Raw genomic sequence first — 24,031 nt, forward strand, 5'->3', positions numbered from 1 at the left:
TCAACCCCTTATCAGTGCCCCATCTTATTACAGAGCAATTCAGATCTTATTGGTCACCACGTGTCCTTCTTAATCCCAATGTTCGTCCTACAAAGTCCCATCACAAGGGAGAAAGATACTTTTTGTTGCCCATATTGAAACCGCCGTACGTCGTATGGACCTGAAAACTCAATTTCCCCGTTACAAGAATACGGCTAAACCGTATGGGTTGACAGCTGTGCATTTATAATGCTATAATTGTAAGCAGTAACTAATTGGCACACGTTTTGTTTCCGTGACAAGCCTTGCTAAATTGGCTGTGTCCAGGTATTGGGGTTAACGACTCATTTTTATTTAGGCGATCTCACCCCAACGTTAACCTTTATTACGTCTACGTGGTCAGCTATAATGCCAAATATATTTAATTTTTATTTTTTTACAGTTAGCGAGATTATACACGCACACACAGAAGGGCGATGCGATTTACACACACATTTTTGTTACAAAATTGTCGCAGCGAAAAATGTTATGGTGGCGTCTCCACAACGAATGCGTTAAAAAAAAATTGCAATTAGAAAAAATTGCAGCGTTTCGATATTTAACGGCGAATGCGTTAAAAAAATAAAGCCGTGTTGTACATCATAAATGAGTTATTTGCATTTTATTTTCAAACAAAATATTTATGCTCCGAATTGCACGGCATTTACTCTGACGTTTTGAACGTTGAAAATAATTCCCTTAAATATGTAGCGCTTATTGCAATCACGTCATTAGATACATTTATATTTCTATCCGGTTCTGAAATATGGCAATTAATTAAGGTGTTACATCAATAAAAGTAGTATGCATTATTAATAACCCTAACAAATAAACTCCATAAACACGAAACACTATTCAATAATCCATAACGTAAGCCTGTTAAATTTTGTAACGGTACTGCATATGATTATGAACATCGTTTGAAATATATCAACATAATTAACCAAACATAACTATGCACGCTCAACAGCAACGGTGCAGAAGTACAATATGAATAATCGCAAACAAGAGTTCACGCGTGGAATGGCAAATCGCGTTCATCTGCATCAACAGGGAGGGGGGGTCAGGCACAGCCGACGTCGGGGGGTCAAGGGTCACGCATCAGCTGGCGTCATGGCGGCGCCCAGGGGAGCCACGTGGCCCGCGCGCTGCCGCAGTGTGACATGAGGCTGCCCGCTCGTCTGCTGCCCTCGCTTCTCGCCACCGTGCAGCCGCTGCCCTCCTCCTCCTGTCAGGTGCCGCACGCGCTCCTGCTGTAACTGCACTGTCGCTGTGATGACCCGCTGACGTTCGGCTGTCCGTGCAGAATCAAGCCTGAACTGCACGGTCAATCGTCGTTACATGCGAAACATTCGTTCTCGTTCAGTGTGCCCATGCTTTACCGTAACATTGCCCTCCTTGCGTGCATTTGCTGCAGTCCTTTTTTTGCTCGTACCCTGCAATAGATTTTGGTCGGCGCGTGTGCCCATTGTGTTGGCTCGTGCCGCGATTCGCAGCGCGGGTCGCTTGTATGCATCCTCTGTGTTACAGGAGCTGTATGTTTCCCAGTTATATTACGGCCGCGCTTTTTGTGGCCATGTTGTTGTCATGACAAAGAAATCCACATTCGGAGCTCACGCCCAAAGCAACACAACGCCCAATTGTAGAAAATCGTCTCGTGAACGAGATATCACGTAACTAGAGGACGTGTACAGTAAGAATATGCAGTATTCTAAAACAATGTACATCTCCTTTCTGTTTTCTATTGGTCTCTCTTTGAGATTTCTTGAATTGCTTATTATCCATCCAAGGGGAGCTGTGACTTCGCATATGCCCTGCTGAAGAAGTGGTTGTCGCATGAAAATTTAAATGAACGCCATTTAGCCCTCAAAGCGGAAACTATGCCAAATTGCTGGTATACATGTCAACCACAGAGGGTTTCAAATTAGTGAGACCCTGACTGAAACACCTTTGCGAAACCCCAAGGAATGAGGCAGAAACCCAATAAATGAATGCACAAATATTTAAATGTGAAGTAGGCGAGTCAACTTTTGGAGGGGAGCGAGGGTGGGGTTACTAAACGAGTTTGCGTACCAGCACGAGACTAATGATGTCCACCACTTAGTGAACACCCCCACAGTAAATTAAATAATAACAACCTCGGATATGTATCAGTTTACCATTGTTTTATCATAAAAATGCAGCAAGTAAAGACATTTTGGAGCTGACCATCGACGGCTGTCAATGCGTACCAATATACTGTGTAGGGCAGAGTGTATTTATTTTCACGTAAACAGAAAACGTGATAAATTCATTGCACGGCCGTAAGACACTCAACATTGGGAATACCATGCATGAGTTTCAAGGGTAATCGTTGAGACTGCCAACTTGACTGAGACTAGCGGACCTGGGGTCAATTATAATGAGAATAATAATAACCAGACCTACGACTGTATTATCTGAAATGACAATCTCATTCTGATTGCAGTTAATTACGCATGGCATCTGTAATTAACGCCAGGCATTGAGACAATTGATTAGCACCTCCGATTAGCACGGTTGGCAACGTATGGCGCGAAAGAAGTTCAACATACGTACATACGTACAATTGACTTGCCTCAAATGTGAACCCGGTTTAAACCCCGGTGGTTGCCCGCATTTGAACCCAGAATCTCAGCGGTGCCGGAGCAGTGCAGCGGCTGTCCTCGTCCTTGCGATCCGCACAGACGCTGCTCTTCACATCCTCATCCTGCAGCACATCCTCCGTCGCTGCACCTGCCCCGGGCAGGAGGACAATGAAGACGTTCTGCGGCAGAGCCAACCCGACCACGGGTGCCATGGAGTGGCAGCAGGAGGGCGAAGACTATGACTTCCACCAGGAGATTGCGCGGTTCGAGTTGCACGCGTGCACGATCGATGCCGGTGACACTAGCAATACGATCATGTGATACACATATATTCTAGATTTGAAGCTTTCGTGACTGCAAGGATTCATATTCTTAGGTATTTTCGGTAAAGTCACGTAGGTAAAAAATTAAAATTAATACAAGTAAAATAAAAATAATATAATATATGCGAGCAACCACCGGGGTTTAATTTTTTACCTACGTGACTTTACCGAAAAAACCTAAGAATATGATGCACATATAATTTGGATTTAGACAAATTAATTATGCTTAAAGCCCAATGTAATGGGTCATGTGTGGCAACCTTTCTGGCGCAATTAAGCAAGTTATGGCGGCATTTGGCCGCGAAAAAGCACATTAGCTGGAAGGACATATTGGTCATGTAAAGTTTGTGTATTTGTGCCAGCTACTGTCATCAACACTATTGAACCTAAAGCTGAAATCTGATGTTTTATTTTCATCAGTACAGGAATACTTTGCACTTTTGTCTGGTTAGGGACCAGAGCATGGACGAATGTCAAAATTGGACGAATGTCAAAGCAGAGCCTTTGTTTAGCTTGCAAATGTATTTTGGCCGGCGAAAAACGTACATGCAAATTACTACAGTAAATATAAAAACCGTATTGCAAATAACTACAGTAACTATGTAACGCATGCATGCAAAACCTAAATAAACAGAAATAAAAGAAAAATAATAAGAATAAATACTCAAAACTAAATAAATAAACCTAACTAAATAAGCTAAATTATACCTTCAAATATTTGTATTCTTGCGTAAGTGGACGATGACTATATTGGTGATGAGTACAGTATTAATAATATATAAATAAACACAAATATAAGAGATGCTCACTGAACGACTTCTATTCATAGATTGAACGAAAAAGATGGCGCGTGACGCGAACGTCGTGGAAGGTTTGGGATGAAATTGGGCGAAAGAGGAAAGCGCGTGGACGAAATTTTAAATGTGGTGATAGTTGAAAACGGCCGAAAGAGCGAAGCGACGAAAGTCAAGTGGACGAAAGTCAAGGTATAGCTGTACAGTGGTACCCCGGAGATCGAACTTAATTCGTTCCAGAAGGTCAATTCGAACACCGATTTGTTCTAACACCGAATTTATTTTCCCCATAAGAATTAATGTAAATAACATTAATTGGTTCCAGACACAAGAAATCTCTCATTATAAAGCATTTTTACACGAAGTTTACAGTAATTGCATGCATAAAATCATCACTACCACTAACCTTCTTAGGAGACATTGTGTATGGATAAACACCAAAAAACACTAAAATAAAGGAAACTAACGAAAAAGTTAAGGAACGATGTTTTGCGGGTCTGCACTGGGTAAGAGCTACACGTTAACTGAGCCTCTCATACGGTAAAACCTTTGTCTGGGCAAGCGTCATGCACGCTGGCCATACGCGTTTGCCCGTTCGACCTCCGAATTTCGTTTGGTTTCCGGGGCAATTTTTTTCCGGAAATATCGTTCGAACACCGATTTGTTCGAGTTCTGGTGCGTTCGATCTCCGAGGTTCTACTGTACTATGGAGTTTTACTGTTGGTTGCTAAATGTTTTACTGGCAGCGCCTGTGATGGTACATATCTCTGCTTCCCTCATTATCTTTTTCCAATCTTGTCAGATTCACAAATTATATACAGTACAATACTTAAATGAGCAGATTAGTCCAGTGGGACGAGTGGTATCTTTAACATGTGCATTTGTACGGGTATTTTAACATTAGGACAGCATGCCTGTAAAATTGTGATTATAACAGGCAAAATTTTAACATTAAACACATCACCTTTGACAATTGCTGTACTTTTTTTTTTACCAGGTCTTCTTATGCAGATATGCTGCATGACAAAGACAGGGTAAGTAAATTTGTAAGTGTTTAAAAACAGTTCCATTTATAATATGTAAAGCATTTTTTCGATTTAAAGCTTTCGTGACTGCAGGGATTCATGTTCTTGGTTCTTTCGGTGAAGTCACGTAGAAGGGAAAAAAGAAAATAATAAAAATAAAACAATACATTTATTATTATTTTATTTTTTCTTAATATGTAAAGAATTGTGATGCATCTACATGCAGCCTACCAACAGAAGACTGATTAACTAGGATGGCTTGGTCTTGGCCACACCACGATCTCATAGGCTTTCTTGACCTTAATAGATATTCACTTGCAGCTACTGTTTCAATCGCTAAAGTAGACCACATAATGGAATTTTGTATGTTTTGCGTGTGCAAACAAGACCATGTTGACTTGATGAAGGCTTGATAATGACCAGTATATTCTCTTAAGTAGTGTGTGCTCGTGTGCATATCTGTTTATGCAAACCTAGAGTGTAGGCCTGTACTGGTCTTAAGAGTAGCTCGCTGTTAGCACTTTGTTTGGGCAGGTGCCATAGTTGCTAGAGCACTTGACTCACAATATGAAGGTTGTGAGTTCAAATGTATATGTTGCAAACAGTCCATCACCTAATCAGCGTCAAAAAGTATGCACCACTTTGCAAGGAAGTCGGCAGTGATTGCTTTACGGATTGACTGGTCACCGCCGTGGGAATGTGCAATTTCCACAGCTGGCTTAGAGCCACCTACGGAAATGAGTGCCAGTCCATTGCTCATTTGAGCAAGGAGGCCCTCTGACTCACTTTCAAGTGAACACCGCTCGGGCAGCCTGTAAAGTTGGGTCTCTGTTGTCCTCGCGTCTCAGAACGAGAAGTACTACGCGGGCATCCGAGCGGCCGTGCGGCGTGTTCGAGATCGCGGGCAGCGTGCCGTCGTGCTCGACATCGGCACGGGCACCGGTCTGCTGTCCATGATGGCCGTCACTGCTGGGGCTGACCGCTGCTACGCCATCGAGGTGTCCGCCAACCTAACCACCACCACCACCACAAGCCCACGAACCAATTAAACACATAGGTAGTTTGCATTCGCTTGTAATCCAAGCGGTTTTCTGGGTTGCACTGCATTTTGTGCATCTCCTCTCTCAATCTTTTGCCACGCCCTACTGTGGGCACATGGAGGACATCATGCAGCGCAATCCAGAAAACCGTAATTGGATGTGTTATTTTTTTTCTTACAAAAGGAGTATACTCAAGAAAACATACTGTGGTAGCCTTTTAACATGTTTTAAAGCTACCATGGTGAACTCTACATATCATAACGGACATTCAACCCTCATGGAATAAGGTTAACGTGTGTCCCGACACTCTATAAGTGAGCATTGTATTCTGCTTATCTTCACTGTTCGTCAAAAGGAAGTGCTAGAATCGTAATTATTTTCGTGTTTAAAAAAAAAATCAACTGATCGCTAGTTGATAATTTGCCACGTGCTGTTATTCAGATGTATTGTTTTATTCTGGTGGGTGTGGTTTCGCAGGTCTTTAAGCCAATGGCTGAAGCGGCTGTGAAAATCGTGGAAAAGAATGGCTTCAAGGACAAAATAAAAGTGATAAACAAGCATTCCACGTCTGTAACCGTTGGAGCCGGTACGAGAGTGGTGCCTGTTAACGTGCGCAGTTAACTTGACCCTGGTACACCCACCACTCAGCCGTTTACCTGCACTCGCATTAGACACTTTCGTCCATAAAAATTATAGTTGTGTGTACACATATTACTCGGGGATGTGTGTTCTCTATACAGTTCACTCGTTACTCAGTCTGTATGTTGAACTTCTTTTGCAATGTACGTAGCCAACCGTGCTAATCGGAGGTCTCATAAGACACGGTGAACTTCACGGTATTTTTTTTCACAAATCTACTTGGGTGGTGCTTGGCTCATAATCAAAAGATTGTTTGCTCCGATCCCATTCGGCGGGTGACTCGGCCAATACTGCCGTGTGGCGGCGTACTTCCATTGCAGGTGGAGACATGGAGGAGCGCGCCAACATCTTGGTGACCGAGCTGTTTGACACGGAGCTGATAGGCGAGGGTGCGCTGCCCAGCTACCAGCATGCGCACCAGCATCTGGTGGAGGTGAGGGGCCTACGAACGACCATTTCGCGACCGCGGTCGGTCACGTTCACGGCCCACGCATATTGCGTCGCTTTGCCGTTTTCGCTTTACAGCCCAGCAGGCTGTGTCGCCATCGCTTGCCAAAGAGACTTGCGCCTTGGTTTCACGGACGACTTTGGTTGATGGACGAGTTGGTTTCAAAAGTAAAGTAGAATTTCCTTGACCTTCCCGAGTTACATGAATTAGCAGGTGAATTGGGCAGATCTCTTGCAGATGATTTATACTCCTGCTAGGCCCGGATGTCTCTGCTTGACCAATGGAGAGGGCCACTGCATTGGTCAACCCAAGAAGTGAAGTCATCCTTGAGAATTTCAGTTCCTGCACGAATTGGTGGCGAACTCGATTTTTCCAAAAATATCAAAATGGGCTGCAATGGGGGAATAGGGGGGGGGGGGCAGAGGAAGGGATCGGGGGAGTTGGAGGGAGGCAGGGGGTGGGAATTTACGTACAAACTCAAGATCTGTGGTTCATCGAAACTGGGCATTACTGTCACAATGGCCTTACACCTGTTATACTCCTAACTGCTTGCCCATGTGTGTGTGTGTGCGCGCGCGCGTGCCTGCGTGTGTGGAATGCGAACCAACAGAGCGGCTGTGAGGCCGTGCCGCACAGCGCCAACGTGTACGCACAGCTGGTGGAGTGCCCCGCTATGTGGGCTTGCCACAAGCTGCTCCCCGACAGCTCCGTGACGGGCGGTCCTGGCGATGGCGGCGATGCGTCCGCTCCAACGCTGCGCCCACCCGAGGACGTGGTGCGCTGTGGCGGCGCTCCGTCCGTCTACGACGTTCAGCTGAGCCAGCTGTCGCGCGATGAGTTCACGCCGCTCGCTGCCGTGACTCGCATGTTCAGGTGAGGCCTCGCATCACGGGCCTCGCCACTGTGGTTTGGTTCGATGAGATGTGAAGCCAGGGGCCTGGGTGAGGCTGCTGTGGCTGAGTTAAATTATAAAGGCCCACTGAGCTGTGTAGCTCTTTTTTTCAGAAGCGACCTGGCCACAAATGATAGCTCAACAAAGTGGCTTATCGCGTGGACATTTATAGCAGCCAAATACTCCTAAAGACATGCCGAGTCTAAATGTGGAGGGAAAAAGCGGAGGACCGGGAGAAAAATCCACACGACCACGGGGAGAACATGCAAACTCCAATTATATAGGCGTTCAGGTCAGGATCGAATACACGACCTCCTGCATACCAGGCGAGGGAGTTAACATCTCGTCACCGTGGCATGAGGTTGTGTTGTCTCAGTGTGTTGAGTCAACTCATTGTGACCTTGTCGTGCTGTGATCGCCATTTAACAGTGCATGATGGTTGTGGTGTCGTGTGACCCACGGTGAATAATGTTTGTGTTTGTGTGCATTTGCACGTATATGTGCCTTTGTATTGGTGTATAACTGTGCGTCTTTGTGTATGCGTGTGGTCTTAAAGAGTGCTTGCTAACAGCACTTGCCCCAACAGTCTTGTTGAAGGCTACAGGGAGTATGTTTTGTCTAGTGGTTCGCACATTTCACTATGGACTCGGGATTCTCCGGCCAAGGCTGGCATCAGTGGCGAGTGATTTCCGAATTGTTGTGGGCTTCGCCTTGGTCAACTCGGCCTTGAATGAATGTGTGCTGTGTTGTGTAAACATGATCGCTGGGAGACTAAGGCGGTCAGAAGGCTGGCTACCAGCACTTGCTTGACATGGATTCTTTATCTTTTGCGTGCGTGTGTGTGCGTGCTCACTTTTGCGTTATGTGTATGTGTCCACAACTGTCACTAGTGATAGGTTTTTACCCTTTCAACTGGTACAAAAACTGACACCTTTATACAAGGCATCATGTTTGCAATAACCACAACACAAGCAGTCAAAATGCAAACAAAAAGAAACAACTCTGATAATGATATGCACTGTCCTTGAAGTTGATTGGTCCACACCCAAGACAGCTTTTCTTAGAGCCTAGTCTCCATTGGTGTTGGACCAGATGATGCCAAAAGCGTACAACTCAAAAACAGTGCACTATCAAAGTATTGAGAGCTCGGGGTAAGCATTTACACTTTGAGACCTCCTTTACCAGTGGCAAAATATAGTGATAGGTTTTTACCCTTTCAACTGGTACAAAAACTGACACCTTTATACAAGGCATCATGTTTGTCACTCTGTTCATGTGTCTGTTAAGGCTATACGGGGGCATTTTTGTCTCTGTGCATGTGCTCACGCGTTCGCAGCCTGGACTTCAGCAAGCCGGTGAGCAGTGCAGCGGCACAACACACGCAGCAACAGGTGGCCGCGTGCTCGGGGCTGGGCCAGTGCGTCTTCTCCTGGTGGGACCTGCACATGGACCCCGAGGGGAGCATCGTGTGCACCATGGCTCCCCGCTGGGCCCATCCGACCCCCGACACCCTGCAAGTAATGAATGCTGCGACGTGCCACCCGTAGCGTCGTGGTTGGTGAGGGGGGTGGGGGGCTGCAGGGTGAGGCTGGGCCCTTTTTAAATGATTAAATTGATATAATTATCTTCTTGGTTCTTTCGGTAAAGTCACGTAGAATGGAAATAATAAAATAATAAAAATACGTGACTTTACCGAAAGAACCAAGAAGATGAATCCCTGCAGTCACGAAAGCTTTAAATCGAAATTTGATATAATTAAGTGATGGGCATCACAGCCTTCCCTCTTATACACAGCGGAGTGAGATCCAGACCAGAATGCACGATGAACAAAGGCGGATCGTATCGTTACTCACGTTAGCGTTTAATAGCTTTCAACTTGTAACGCACCACCGCCGCCGCCCGCAGTAGTCGCTCACTAATCTCTAGGAGAGAGAACCACTTGGAGGCGTGAAGAGGCACCACAGGCAGTAGCTAGGCGGTGAGCCAATGCGGTCCCCTATATAGGAGCATAAACCATCACGTGAACTCCAGTCATCCTCGCGGCAGCTTTTGGCTCGCCATCGAACAAAGACGGCCACTGCATCGCGCGCTTTCAGATGCGCTTCTGCGGCTGTCTGGAACGCTCTTCCTTCCGATATTAGGAAGCCACTGGAGCTATGCACTTTTAAATCACCTAGATTGAAAACTCATTTATTTATAACTGCTTTTTGTGTTTAGTTTGTTGTCCTTCACCCGCACCTTCGATGGTAGTGGTTGGCTACGTACGGTGCGAAATAAGTTTAACACACATATCAAGAGGTTTTCAGACAATTAATGAGTGTTTGCTATTTGCGTCATGTTTGTTTAACATTGAGTGTGTGGTGGCCTTTCCCGAGCTTTCGTATGCGCGCACCCCCTTTGTGAACAAGGTCTCGCCAAAGGGTTGACCAACTTAGAAATAAAACGTTGTTAATGGAGAGTGACTACATGTCCTGGTACAGAACGCTCGAACAAGTAATTTGATGAAGTGTTGTGGTTTTACCATTCAATTAGAAGTTATTTTTCATGTGTTTGTGCTATCTTCGTGTTTGTTTTGTCTGTCTGATTCATGACGTGATCGTGCCTCATTTGTTTTGTCCATTGCGTACGTTGGGTCTGTCGTGTTTGTACCCGGTACGCACAGTTAAAAAACTGTGCGGCTTATTTTCACGCTGTGTCTTGTTCGCACCGTCTTGCGTCATGTTCGCACCGTCTGACAAGTGTGTATGGTCCGTTGTTTTGTTCCATTATCCTGAATTCTACGTGGGCATAGAAAGTGTGTAAATCGTTGTGTGTTACTGGCAACATTCCATTCACGTATTGTCCTCGGGGGTAACACGGTCATCAGGATTCATTCTGGTACTTTGACTCGAGGGATGGGTCTGGAGGGGCAATACCGTGACAATACCATACGCACCTCGAATTAGCACGGTTGGCGACGTACCGTGCGAAAGAAGTTGAACATACTTACATGACTGGGGTGCCACCACTAGAATCCTAAGTTGGCATCCGGGTTTCAGCCACTTGTGATTAAACCCCAGGGTGTTATCTGTTGTTTAATATCTATGAATGGGTTCCCTGTTTATTTACCATTTTCAATTGTTCATCTGGAAACATTAATAAAATGGAAATTTCTATCAGGGCTCTCTATGGCCTCTCTATCTCTTTGCTATGAAGAAGGGGCATTGCCTGAAACACTGCTTATATATGTATTTTTTGGGAATTGTTGAGTTTTTTTACTTGTACTGATGCACCACTGCCAATGCAGTATCACAAAATTATTGCAATTACACCGGTTCTCAATTGTTCAATCAGTGCTGCGTTACATTCCTACCTGCACTGGGCCCACTCCCCCGCCTCCAGCGTACTGATTGGCGCGCGTGTGCGTGTGTGCGTGTGTGCGCGTGTGCGCGTGTGCGCGTGTGCGTGTGTGCGTGTACCCACATCGCTGTGGTGCAGTGGAGGGACCACTGGATGCAGTGCGTTTACTTCCTACCAGAAGCGGTGCCAGTCCAGGCGGGCGAAGCCCTTCACCTGTCGGCCTGCCACGACGACTACGCCGTGTGGTACCGCCTGGACAAGCACAGGTGGGGGTTCCGGGTGGACGGCAGACGTGCAGTTACACATCTTATTTGTGAATGTGATTGAATCTCATTGTGACCACCATCACCGAATAAATAAACTGCTGCCTTGCCACAATGAAGTCAGCATTTCCATATTTATGGTTTTCTAGAAAATGTGTTTTCAGGGTGCAGAATATGCCTTGGAAACTAGAAAACATGATGGGGTGGACCGTGTCTGCATATGCCCCCAGCTAATGGGCGAAATATTCCCAGTTATTCCAGTTTCTATAATCCATACCTCAAGCCATCTAATAAGTCCAGTTTTTATTATTCATGTCACTGTTCCATTCATACGTGCACCTAGTGTCAGACATTTTTATTAACACTTTCCAACTAAGGTTGAAAACGTTCATGCCATGAGGTGGTTTCCATCCGGTAAGGGGGGTGCGGCACACTATCATTCCTTATGAAGGTGATCAAACATGAACGAACCTGTAGCATAGAGAAACGTTGCTGATATGGACATAGCATCTTGAAATTTGGCCAAATAGATCAAAGAGTTTGCCAAAAACATGGAGATGCAAACCACAGCAAAAATGACTTTGAAAATGTGCTAATATTTTTTGTTTCTGTCAGCAACACATCTTTCTTCCGTACTGCTAATTAAATCCTTCCAAGGACAAACATGCTGGAAAGCATTACATAATCCATCATCCGTACAGTTCACCTTTTCCTATGCACGACTTTTTTTCCTAACAAGGGAAACCGTGTGTTGCCTGCGTGCGCTCGCGCCTTCAGCCCTGGTAGTGAAGGGAAGATTGAGCGGCCGGTGTGCGAGTGCTTGGCTCACATGGTGTGGAATCGACAGCGCTTCAGGGAGTTGAACGACGCCGCCCGCACCTCCACCTACCTACAAGCCCTGCGGCAGGTGCGCCGGCGCTTTCCCGCATGCCGCGTCGCTTGCTTCTAACCAGTACTTTCTTACAGGAGCTACTCACACAGACTGAACAACGTTCTCTGTTCCATTTGTGGCCACCACCAGTGACGGTTGCGCGAATTATAACGTTTGTTTTATGCATGAAAGCATCATCGAGTCTCGTGACCTTTTCAGGAAAGTTGTTGCGTGCGCGCGCGCGTGTGTGTGCGTGTGCGCCTGCCCGAGTACGTGCGTTTGGTTGCGGCGTTTGCTGCTAACTCGCTCGCTGCCTCCGCTCTCTTCTGGTAGGTGGTGCGACAGGACAGCGTGTGCGTGAGTGTCAGCGATGGCTCTCTGCTACCCCTCCTGGCCGCCCAGCTCAGCGCGGAACAGGCAAGGGGGGATTGCACACTGCCCCCAGCTTCTGGCACAACGTCAGATTGACACAGGGTCCACACTGGGGGTCTATTTACATGGATCTCTGTCTTTGTAGGCCATCATCGCTAGTGTTGGGCGATTCCTAGAGGAATTGTATTCAAATCCTGTCATTCAATCCTGTGTGATTTTTTTTTCAAGATAGTAATTCCCACAGAGAAAATCTACATTCACTGAAATGGCATTCCAGCAGGGTTACCGTGCCACCTAGTAACGATTTTTAAGGGAGTGCGGTATCGTTGGGATTCTAGTCGTTCTATGGGGAATTGTGAAAGCGTGCCATCGATTGGTGATCCTTGGAATTCTCACTTCATTCCCACTCATTTGAATGGAGGTTCAGGAATATGTGCTTCAATGAATGGGGATTCCGTGGATCACTCCTATGGGGTCGTCCATAAATGACGTCACGCACCTACGGGGGGGTCAGACATTTGTGACGATGTGTGACGAGGGGGGGGGGGGGTTTGAGAAATGTGACGTCACATAAAAATGCGCAGCTTTAAATTAATATAGACAACACGTTATACTTAATTAAATAGACTTTTTAATAAATGTTTTCTCCTAGAACATCAGAGTCAAGCACCACATTAAATACGCACTACAATGACAATAGTTTAAAGCATATTTTTTTTTTTGGGGGGGGGGGGGGGCAGAGCTTTCTGACGTCATATTTGAGGGGGGGTCTGACTTTTTGTGACGCCGTGTGACGAAGGGGGGTGGGGTGGGTCAAAAATCGTCGAAAATCGCGTGACGTCATTTATGGACAGCCCCTTTGCTATCAATCACATTGTTTTGAATTGAGACTCCTCCACTTTCGTCTTTCAATTTCACACTTGAAGATTAGCCTGACTGTTGGACAAATATTTGTTATCCTTTTTATTCGTTCACACACCTCTGCATTGGAATATTCTTCATTTATGTTTTCAACCTCACATAAGCGGCCTCAATTCATCCAACTTGTCAACACTTACGTATTTCCATCCTGTAGTCCTCTGTGTTGCTTGCTGCTTTGCGTTGCGAAGGCACCTTGCTTTGCAGCTGTAATAACAGACAACAGGTTCTCTGCGGATATGTTAGAATTAATCCGGCCAACATGAATGTAGTCTCTTGATCTGTAGAGGCTTGACATAACTTGCTAGTTTATCACTCGTTATTAGCTTTCAGTAAAGATTCCCTCTTGACCAAATGCTTGTGCCTCTCATAATAAACAGTGGATTGCCATTTAAAGCTTTTGTGACAGCAGGGATTCATATTCTTGGTTCTTTCGGTAAAGTCACGTAGAAGGGAAATAATGAAATAATAAAATTTTAACATAATAAAATAAAATTCTCACGACGTTTCGGCCACAACGCAAGCAGCCGTCCTCAGAGCTGTCTTTCCGACAGATCTGTTTCTTCACCTGAGGACGGCTGCTTGCGTTGTGGCCGAAACGTCATGAGAAATGTATTGAATTTGTATTATTTACCTTCTACATGACTTTACCGAAAGAACCAAGAATATAGTGGATTGCCAGTTTGCGTGTTGTGAGGTAAAGTGTGGGTACTGTATTCCCACCTCTTCCAATATCTCTTCGTCAATTTGGAAGAGGGGGCCAGATATCCTCTGGAGGGGCTCTCTGTACATGAAATAAAAACCGCAGTTGCATTCGTACATTGCTGTGTAAGACGGGAGATATTTTCATTGGCGGCTTGAGTAAATATGGCCCACTTTACGGCAGCGACGACTAGCCTTGTGAGTTATCGTTCCGCATTGTAGCGCTAGGTGCATATCGGCAAGACTGCACTTGTTGATCAGATTGATTTGGGTTGTTTTGCTTTGTTACAGATACATATATTGACCCTATTGTGAAAACGTGTTGTTATATTGTAGGTGGTCTCTGTAGAGATCTCTTCACTGTCACGGCATGTGATCGAAAAGGTAAGAGTTGTTTGAATCTGATCGTTATTTTATCTGCGGCATTCGGGAATGCACAACATGCTGAATGGCGGCTGGTTGATGTTTTTTTTGTCAAACATAACATGAGATATGAAAAATAAGAATAGGTTTTATCCTTTCTGGCAATACAACGCCAAATAGATACATTTTGTGAAGAATCAAGTCTGCATTAACCACACGCACGCATTGGGGCTCTGACCTCTAGATTTAGTTTATTTTATTTATTTATCCAAGATAGCCTCACCGAGACTCAAAATCTTGCTTTCATTGCTTTCATTGCGGTTTTCGTGCTGTACGTAATCTACATATTTTAGCTTTACAGGAAATAGAAGTTGCTGACCACATCTTGTGAAATGGAGAAATTCAAATTGAGAATACAGCTTTTGAAAACAAGGGATTAAAATTTCAGTTCAACAAAATGTTTAGAATTTACCAGTTCGATAATAAATAACGAACCACATTGCCCCCCTGCCCCTGCCCCCCACCTGCATCACACGAATGGCTGCCACTTCAAAACCTCCCCATCACCAACCAACAGTCCCCATCGTCCCTTGCGATAGCAGATTCACGAATTGTAACAATTCGATGATTTGTTAAAATACAACAGCGTCTTAATGTGAATCAGCAATCGATTCTCGTATATATTGTTTATGGTTTGTTACGTCTCACCTGCAGTTTTGTTTGCCTCATTCACCCACTGCTACTGCAACTTATAGTTGTTATTTTTTTATCATGAGCTTCACCAGATGAAGAAAGAAATACCTTCGCATCTGGTGTAATGAAGAACTGTGGGTTGCTGAAAATTGCTCAAGTGTCCCACCAGACCATGCTTAGGATTCTTGCGATTTAGTATAACCAATTTAAAGCAACTTATCGAAGGCCCTATAAGGAGTGGGAGAAATATCCCAAGTCATCCTGCTTGGCTGCCCTGCTACGTGTTGTAGAAACTCATGTGTGTGTTCTTACTCTCATTGCTGCTTGGTTACAGGTGATACGAGCGAACGGGCTGGAAGGCAAAGTGCATCTCTTGGATAAAAGGCCGGAGCAGGTTACTCGCCAAGACCTCCATGGAAAGGAGGTATGAAATGTATATTCCGTACACAATAAAAATATAAAATTTTTACTTTTGTGCTGTTATTTGTTGTTGTTGCCCATTTAAAATTTGGTCCGTTTTTTTATCTTGTGGAAGTTGTTTGAATATTGATTATATAGATTCATTCCTAAAAAGAATGCTAAATGGTTAACATCTGCATGGACAGGAGACTCGTTATCTCATTGGTCTATCCCTATATGGAATAAAGTTTACAGAACCAAACTGATCGCAAAAGGTAATTCATGCTCTCTCAGTAAATTGGGAGAGAAAGATAAATGAGGCCAGCATCTGTTTTCTTGCCAAACACTTAAGTCGATTTCAGCCTGAAAATCAAATACAGTAAAACCTTGGATTGCGAGTAACTTGGTCTGCGAGTGTTTTGCAAGACGAGCAATTTTTTTAAATAAATATTAATTTGATGAACGAGCGAGGTCTTGCAATACGAGTAGTACGTGTATACGCTTTGTCTGCCGAGCGTCACTTGATCACAACTGATATACGAGTGCTTTGGATTACAAACATGTTTCCGGAACGAATTATGCTCGCAATCCAAGGTTTTACTGTATAAGCAGAACTCCATTCTGTGCCTTGACATACAAATAAAATGTCCCAACTCCCAACGGTTTTCCAGGTCAATATTCTCAAGCTGCATTTGTGCAAACAAGCAAACTCTCAACCGGTTTCAACCTTCTGGGTCTCATCAGCAAAGTCATGCTTGTTAAGAAAATGCTGCTGGATTACCTGATGTGATTGGTATGAGCACTCCCTAAAAACGATAGCACCCGCCCCCCCACAACCTTTAAAGTAACAAGCAATACCAAACAGCCATCAGTCCGTGAGTTTCAAACTAAAAACAAAAGCATTTTAAGTTTTTTGTCCTCCCCCCGCACCTCTGATTAGCTTGGTTGGCTACATACGGTGCGAAAAAGTTCAACATTTCACACACACATCCTAATTTTGAAATGGATACAGTTTGCCGAGTGTATGGGCCGACCAACGGTTGTTCCTCCCAGGTGTCGGTACTGCTGGGGGAGCCCTTCTTCACCACGAGCTTGCTGCCGTGGCACAGCCTCTACTTCTGGTACGCGCGCTCGGCACTCGCGCCGCTACTGCGGCCCGATGCGACTGTGCTGCCCAGCGCCGCGCGCCTCTTCATCATGGCCGTGCAGTTCCAGGTGGGAGCGGCTCGCGGCAACAACTGCTTGCCAACTCGCCCGCTTACTCGCTCGCCCACCCAACAACTTATCCACACACTCAGCAAACCAGGCTTGCCAACTCACCCATTTATTCACTTGCTTAACCACCCACCCTCCAACTTATCCACGCACCCACCCAGCAAACTCTGCTTGCCAACTCGCCTGATTCCTCGCTTGCTCACCCACCAACCAACTTATTAATTCGCCCACCCAGCAAACTCTGTTTGCCAACTCGCCCATTTACTCGCTCGCTCATCCACTCACTATCGTATCCTCCCGCCCACCCAGAAAACCATGCTTGGTAACTCACTTGTTCGCTCGCTCGCTCGCTCGCTCACCCACCCACCAACTTACTCGTCCACCCACCAACACGCTCGCCTACCCACAATGCCCTCACCCACCAACACACCCACCCACTCACACCATCTCTACCTACTCACCCACCCGTCTACCCTCTCACACTTCTACCTGCCCACTTATACCAATTACACATTCACCCATATACCTACCCACTCGCCAACCCACAAAACTATGCATCCACCCAGCGACCCACTCATCATCCTATCCACCTATTCACTCATTCACCCACTCACCCACCCATTACCCACCTGCTATAAATCTCTCCCATGTACCTCGCACCTTAATGAGCCTGTCGGTGATGCCAAATCTGGAATCTGTGAAGTGGGGAGTGCCCTTTTGTGAAGTGCTCCGTTCTATTGTATTGAGGTCGCATGCTCAGCTGGAGACCGCTGTTATTCCCCCCGCCTCTGTGCGTGCGTTTGTAGGACTTGTGGAGGATCCGAGCACCCATCGGGAAGTGCGAGGGCTTTGACGTCAGCGTCATGGACCACATGGTGCAGGTGCTCGTGCAGTTTCTACCGCACAAATTACATACAATTAATTCTAGATTATTTAAATTTCGATTTAAAGCTTTCGTGACTGCAGGGATTCATCTTCTTGGTTCTTTCGGTAAAGTCACGTAGAAGGGAAGTGACTTTACCGAAAGAACCAAGAAGATCTAGATTATTTGTGTGTGGATAAACCGTGCTCAGTCGCACCTTTTTTCGTTTAGTTCTTTCCCCGCACGTCTGTTTAGCACGGTAGGGCTACGTACGGTCCAAAAGACATCCAACATGCGTACGTACGTGCGATTATGTATTTATTAGTTGCTCAGTGACTGGCGCCCATGTGCGGTTAACGCATCAGTCATGCGCCAAACCTTGCACTGCCCAGAGTGGTGAAGTATGGTCAAGCAAACTCCATGACTGACATGGTGAGGTGAGGACTTCATCCAGCAGTGGAGTGAATATTGCTCCTAATTCATGCCATTTGTTTGTCTAGGATGGGCTCACGGTTTCTAAAGACTATTTTCAGGATGTTCCGCATTGAGATATTTGAGCAATTAACTTTTCAATGCCGTTTTACATGTGGAAGAAATCTATAATATTATGATATGCATTGTTTTCCGATGACCAAATTACACGCAATGTGTCTGATCTCATTAAATCTCAGAAGTTAAGCAGGATTGAGCCTGGATAATGCTTGGATGGGTGACCACCATGTGCAAAAAATGTGCTCTAGGCTGCTGCGTGGCTATGTTGTCAGCAAATGCCAGTGAAGCAAAAATCCATTGTTGTACTGTACTATGCACTGACTTCTACGCCTCCCACTTTCACCAACACGCACTGAGCAGGCGTGCTTCAGCATGGTCAAATAACCACCTCATTAGGACTGACGCAGGCAATGGGGGGGGGGTGGGGAGGCCCTCATCCAGCAGCGGATGGACGAGGAGGACCATACCTGTACCCACAATTCTCCTCTGCGACACGCGTGTGCCCCCCACCCCCCCCCCCCCGTGTGCAGCGCTCGCTGTCGTACCGCGAGAGCGCCGAGGCGGAGCCGCACGCGCTGTGGGAGTACCCGTGCCGCGCGCTCTCGGCGCCGCTCGCCACGCTCCACTTCCCCTTCACCGAGCTCGTCCCCGATGAGCCCCTCGGTGCCACTGGCTCGCTGCCTCTGTGCCGGTGAGAACGGCGCTGGCTCTTGCCACGTACACAACTCGGGACGTGCGAGTGCTGTGCCCGCCACCCGTAGTCCACTAAGCCATAGTTAACGGGGTAATCGTTAAGTCTGCGGCTGTAAGAGAGAGACTTTGGGTGCGTTTTCCTTCTATGGTTTTACGGATAAAAATCGATTTGGATTAATGGGAATTGACCTGGAAATGGGAGTTATTCAAATGTACAAGACTTTAGGGTATGTAACGATTCACACCCTGCATGGAAATGTATTATTTGGAGTGTTTTTGGGTCATGATTCAATGACAGTACGATTTTTTCGTCTTATTTTTAGTCTTGTTACTCCATCACCCTGAATATAACATTTGCATATTATTTTCACATCAGCTTACTGAATATTAAATAATTGATTATTAAACACTCAATTTGTGCACGTAGATAAATTGGAAATGTCTGATTTTATGAATCTTTAATTAAACTGCATCTATGTGGCACGGGTTGACACGACGCATCCTGTGTTGTAGTGGCGCCGTGAAACTTCAATTCCGTAACTTCACGGAGGCAAGCAATAGAATAATATGCAACAACAGACTCACTTTATAAATGTCATCATGGGCAAGTAAACATTCCAACTAGGCTTCCAAAAACGTGTTGTCAATACACGTTTATATTTTCTCATAAATGTTCCGTTGACTTTTATCTCGGTGGGCATGCCTGTGCGTTCAGGTCCGGCACGTGCCATGCCGTGGTGCTGTGGATGGAATACCTCCTCACCGATGAGCTCCACATCATGACAGGCTTGAATCAGCCACCTTCCCAGCAGGTCCATATTCGCTAGACAGCGCCGACGATCCATGCCAATTCACCTCTCGGGTTTCTGCTACCTCCGTCAGTCATCGCAGTTGGCAGCGGGAACTCTACAGCAGAATCTGTATTCGATTTGCATGAATTAGTTGACAAATGTTGCACCTTATTGTTGTATTAGTTATGTTCGTTACATTTTCTCCTGTGAAAAAAATAATCAGCCATCCACTCGTGCATGAGGCCTCCCCATGTAATTCCTATCCCTAACAGTCTTACAATGCGATAATCCATTTCACATCTACGCATGAGTAAATCACGTCTTTCTTCCATAGTGTTCATCCTCTCACGAGAAATTGTCTCCTTCAGCTGCCATTCTATCACCAGTCTCATCAATTGGCCATCTTCCATTCAAGTGATGTGTTCTGCCTGTGCCCAAGTAATTTCATTCGCAGTAATTCCCACCACACAACTCTTCATGCTTATTTGCACGTTTTCAGTAATTTTGCCATCGTCTTTCATGAGTACCAAGGTTGCTGATCAATCATACGTCATAGAAAAATATGGCCTTTCCTTCATGTGTCCGATCACTGCTGGATGAGGGCCTCCTCACACCTGCGTGGGTAGTGGGGGTTATTTGGCCACACTGGTCTGTGCGTGTTGGTAAAAGCAAGTTGAATAAACGTTGGAGCGTAGAAGTACAGTGAAATGATAGCTTTTTTGCCGCACTGCCATCTGCTCCCCACCACGTCACCCCTCAAGCCCTATGACAACCTGCTTGGTCATCTATCTAAGCACGAGCCAGGCTCAACTCTGCTTAGTTTCTGAGATTTGATGAGATCGGATACTTTGCTTACTCAGAAAAGACAAGACTCACCAAATCTCAATATTCTTTTTGAGAAGGCTTCTTAATTTCAAGTTGGTTTATTTTACATTAATACGTAATTGGTTACATGTGGAAGGAAACGGGACAACTTGGGGGGGGGGGAAACCCACACACATGAGGGTTTGACTTTTAAAGCACTATACAGAATCAAGAATCCTTGACTCCTACTGCTATCTTTTGTCGACCTCATATGAAAGCCTGGAAGTTTGCTTTAAAAGCTTACACAAGAATTGTTGCAGAAAACTGCAGAACTTAGAGCCTCAGTATAGCACTCAATGCGCAATCCAAATCGCCACCTCTGATGGTGATAATGGTGGTAATGGCAGTAGAGCTTGTGTGACTGCTGTGGCTGTCGACTGTTGTGTGTGTGCAGGGGGAGTGTGTGTGGAACCCCAACACCAAGCAAGCGGTCTTCTTCCTCGGCAACCCCCGTTCCCTGGAAGAGGGCGACGCCATCAACTTTTCCTTGCACTTCCATCCCAATACTGGAGAACTCAAGACGGTCTTTGCGGTGGAGGCAAAAGCCTCCGAGTAAAACAAAGAAAAATGAATTTGTTGAATCCTGTTGATAATATTAACAGAGGATACTGTTACGAATGATGTCGGGTGAAAGTGTGATCACAGGCTTTATAGACATGGAAATGAAAATCCATGCAGATCAGCTGTTAGCATGGCAAGCTGGCTTGCCCCCAAGGCCCTCACTGGGGTGTATTTTTGTTTTTAGTTTCGGTGGCTTTCTCAATTTGGTAGCCGTTTAATGAGTCTGCTTCAGAGCCATCTTTAGAGAAGACAAGAATACATGGGCCACCAATAAACTGAATATACAATATTCGTACAGGAATTATCTATGAAGTTGCAGCCTGCGTTATTTGTGAAATGAGTTATTATTAGTGGTTTTTATTGCTGTCGTTTTAAAGTTTGATACGTGTATGCCAGATCTGGTTGATTTATGTTTATTACATTCCAGCTTAAAAATATTTTTTTTCATCTGACATCTTTGGTGGACTTATATTTGTGTCTGTGTGTACTGTTCAATGCATTATGATGCTCGGGAAGGAACAATCCACATTCGTTCAGTTGCCTTTACAGACCACGATAGGTTCATGATTATTAATAACCAAAACCCAAATTATGAAATGTCAGAGAAGTGACTCACAAACGACTTCATTATTATGCAACACTAATTCCAGGAACGGTAGTGCCAATTTCTTTGTGGGCACACGTGAGTGTATTTGGCTGCACTTTAAAAAAAAAATCTTCACATTTGAGTATCACCCAGTAAGAACTACTAGTTTACCACGAGACTAGATTCAATACCAACATCATTTCCCTAGTAATTTATGAGCAGTGGACAATTATGCATGGCTAATTAACCAGCTTACAATGGAAGTCCAGTTTACCATGGAAGTCCAGTTCACCATGGAAGTCCAGTTCACCAAAGCAGTTCAGTTCACCATGGAAGTCCAATTCACCATGGAAGTCCAGTTCATCGTAAAAGTCCAAGTTCACCATGGAATTCCAGTTCACCGTGGAAGTCCAGTTCACCGTGGAAGTCCCAAGTTCACCATGGAAATCCAAGTTCACCATGGAAGTCCAGTTCACCGTGGAAGTCCCAAGTTCACCATGGAAGTCCAGTTCACCAAAGCAGTTCAGTTCACCATGGAAGTCCAGTTCACCAAAACAGTTCAGTTCACCATGGAAGTTCAATTCACCATGGAAGTCCAGTTCACCGTGAAAGTCCAAGTTCACCATGGAAGTCCAGTTCACCGTGGAAGTCCGAGTTCACCATGGAAGTCCAGTTCACCATGGAAGTCCAGTTCACCAAAGCAGTTCAGTTCACCATGGAAGTCCAGTTCACCAAAACAGTTCAGTTCACCATGGAAGTCCAATTCACCATGGAAGTCCAGTTCACCGTGAAAGTCCAAGTTCACCATGGAAGTCCAGTTCACCATGGAAGTCAGTTCACCGTGGAAGTCCAAGTTCACCATGGAAGTCCAGTTCACCGTGGCCAATATTCATCCAGCTAGTCGTGGTTTCACAGCACCCGTCGTTCACGTGAAACAAGTTCTTTGGCATCACTGCGCTAGTTGGTGGTACACAACGAGAAGAAACAAAACTCGACAATCATTCGACCCCCACCCCCCCCAAAAAAAAAACCGCTGTAACCTTAACAAAAAACATCTAATCATAGCTGTCAATCCACATGGTTTACCCCGTATTCTTGTCACAGGGAAATGGAGTTTTCGGGTCCATATGGCGCACAGCCGTTTAAATAGGGGCGAAACAAATGGTCTATTTGTTTCTTCCTTGTGATGGCACTTTTGTAGGATGAACGTTGAGGTCACCCCGTGGTGTCCTTATAAAACTCAACGTTTAACCTACTCACGCTGGCTTGTACCCGCCCTCGCAGTCGGGCATATTTGCGGAATACACCACGCCACCATTGACCCTGGCCATTGACCGAGCAACCCAACGTTCCTACCAGTTCCCTCCGCAGGAATGTGTTTTATAATTCAAATGGAAATGACAAAACCCCTGAAATAATCTTAGTTTTTTTCGGTAAAGTCACGTAGGTAAAAAATTATAATAGAAATTAAATAATAAATCACAACGTTTCGGAGTAAACACAAGTCTCCGTCATCAGGTGGGACCGTCACAGCTAAAATTACTGTATCAAGTGAGGCAAAATTCCAAGATACAAGCTCTTAAATGCAAGTTACGGGGGGAGGGGCTTATCTGAATGTGGTAGCCAATGAATGGAACGTGTTGGGGGGGGGGCTAAAAGAGAACAATAGGTGCACTTGGGGTTGTAACCGGTGTTGGCTGACAATCCAAATACAAAAAACAAAAAAGGGGGAGTACTGTTAAACGCTGGGGATGTCAAAACTCGGTAAGGTAGAATAGTACCTGTCAAATAAGATGGTCCAAATATGTGTAGTTAAATCTTTTTTACATGATTAATGACATCTTTCCAATGATTACTCAGTTTGTACCCATCATCACGGTCGAAGTTATGTCTGTGTTTGTATATCTGGATGGCTTCGTATACAAACCTTTGATGGTAGCCAGAAGGTTTGCAGAGTACCTTGGTCTCGGAAAAGACAATATCATGAGAGCCCACAGCGTTGTAGCAATGATCGGCAATGGCGGAAGACTCAATTTTGCCGTGTTTCATATCTGACTTGTGCTCGCGGACACGATCAGAGACATGACGTTTCGTTTCCCCAATGTAACAATCACCACAGATGCAACTCAGGGTATTGCAAGTCAGGAATGACATTTTACAGATGGGATTAGATCACGGATTTTATGTACTGTACTGAATCGGACTTGGATCTTATGTTTGTTTAGAATTTTGGAGATCTTTTTCGTCACGCCTGCTATGTAT

General features: G+C 45.2%; 1 protein-coding gene across 2 annotated transcripts; it reads left to right on the forward strand.

The window, feature by feature from the left end:
• The first annotated feature begins 1,102 nt into the window (after positions 1-1,102).
• On the forward strand, positions 1,103-21,635 carry PRMT7 (protein arginine methyltransferase 7). 2 transcript variants are annotated; one of them, XM_078606590.1, is made up of 18 exons: positions 1,103-1,253; positions 2,667-2,887; positions 4,739-4,775; positions 5,615-5,764; positions 6,284-6,392; positions 6,766-6,878; positions 7,504-7,766; positions 9,122-9,302; positions 11,263-11,390; positions 12,165-12,294; positions 12,592-12,675; positions 14,587-14,634; positions 15,641-15,730; positions 16,759-16,920; positions 17,727-17,801; positions 18,805-18,965; positions 19,683-19,779; positions 21,017-21,635. In XM_078606590.1, the coding sequence occupies exons 1-18, from the start codon at positions 1,182-1,184 to the stop codon at positions 21,176-21,178; spliced, it is 2,283 nt and encodes a 760-aa protein (XP_078462716.1). In that variant the 5' UTR covers positions 1,103-1,181; the 3' UTR covers positions 21,179-21,635. The 2 variants fall into 2 exon arrangements, with proteins under 2 accessions (XP_078462716.1, XP_078462717.1); XM_078606591.1 differs by having other exon boundaries at positions 2,724-2,887.
• The last annotated feature ends 2,396 nt before the right edge of the window (positions 21,636-24,031 follow it).

This window comes from Lampetra planeri, chromosome 26 (assembly GCF_965212315.1).
Source record: "Lampetra planeri chromosome 26, kcLamPlan1.2.h2, whole genome shotgun sequence".
In the NCBI taxonomy this organism is placed as follows: domain Eukaryota; kingdom Metazoa; phylum Chordata; class Hyperoartia; order Petromyzontiformes; family Petromyzontidae; genus Lampetra; species Lampetra planeri.

Bases quoted from the DNA above. Each gene is read 5' to 3' on its own strand.
- PRMT7 (XM_078606590.1), top strand. From the start codon at position 1,182: ATGAGGCTGCCCGCTCGTCTGCTGCCCTCGCTTCTCGCCACCGTGCAG. The intron at 4,776-5,614 runs GTAAGTAAATTT...CTCGCGTCTCAG, and splicing joins TGCTGCATGACAAAGACAGG to AACGAGAAGTACTACGCGGG. The intron at 7,767-9,121 runs GTGAGGCCTCGC...ACGCGTTCGCAG, and splicing joins GCCGTGACTCGCATGTTCAG to CCTGGACTTCAGCAAGCCGG.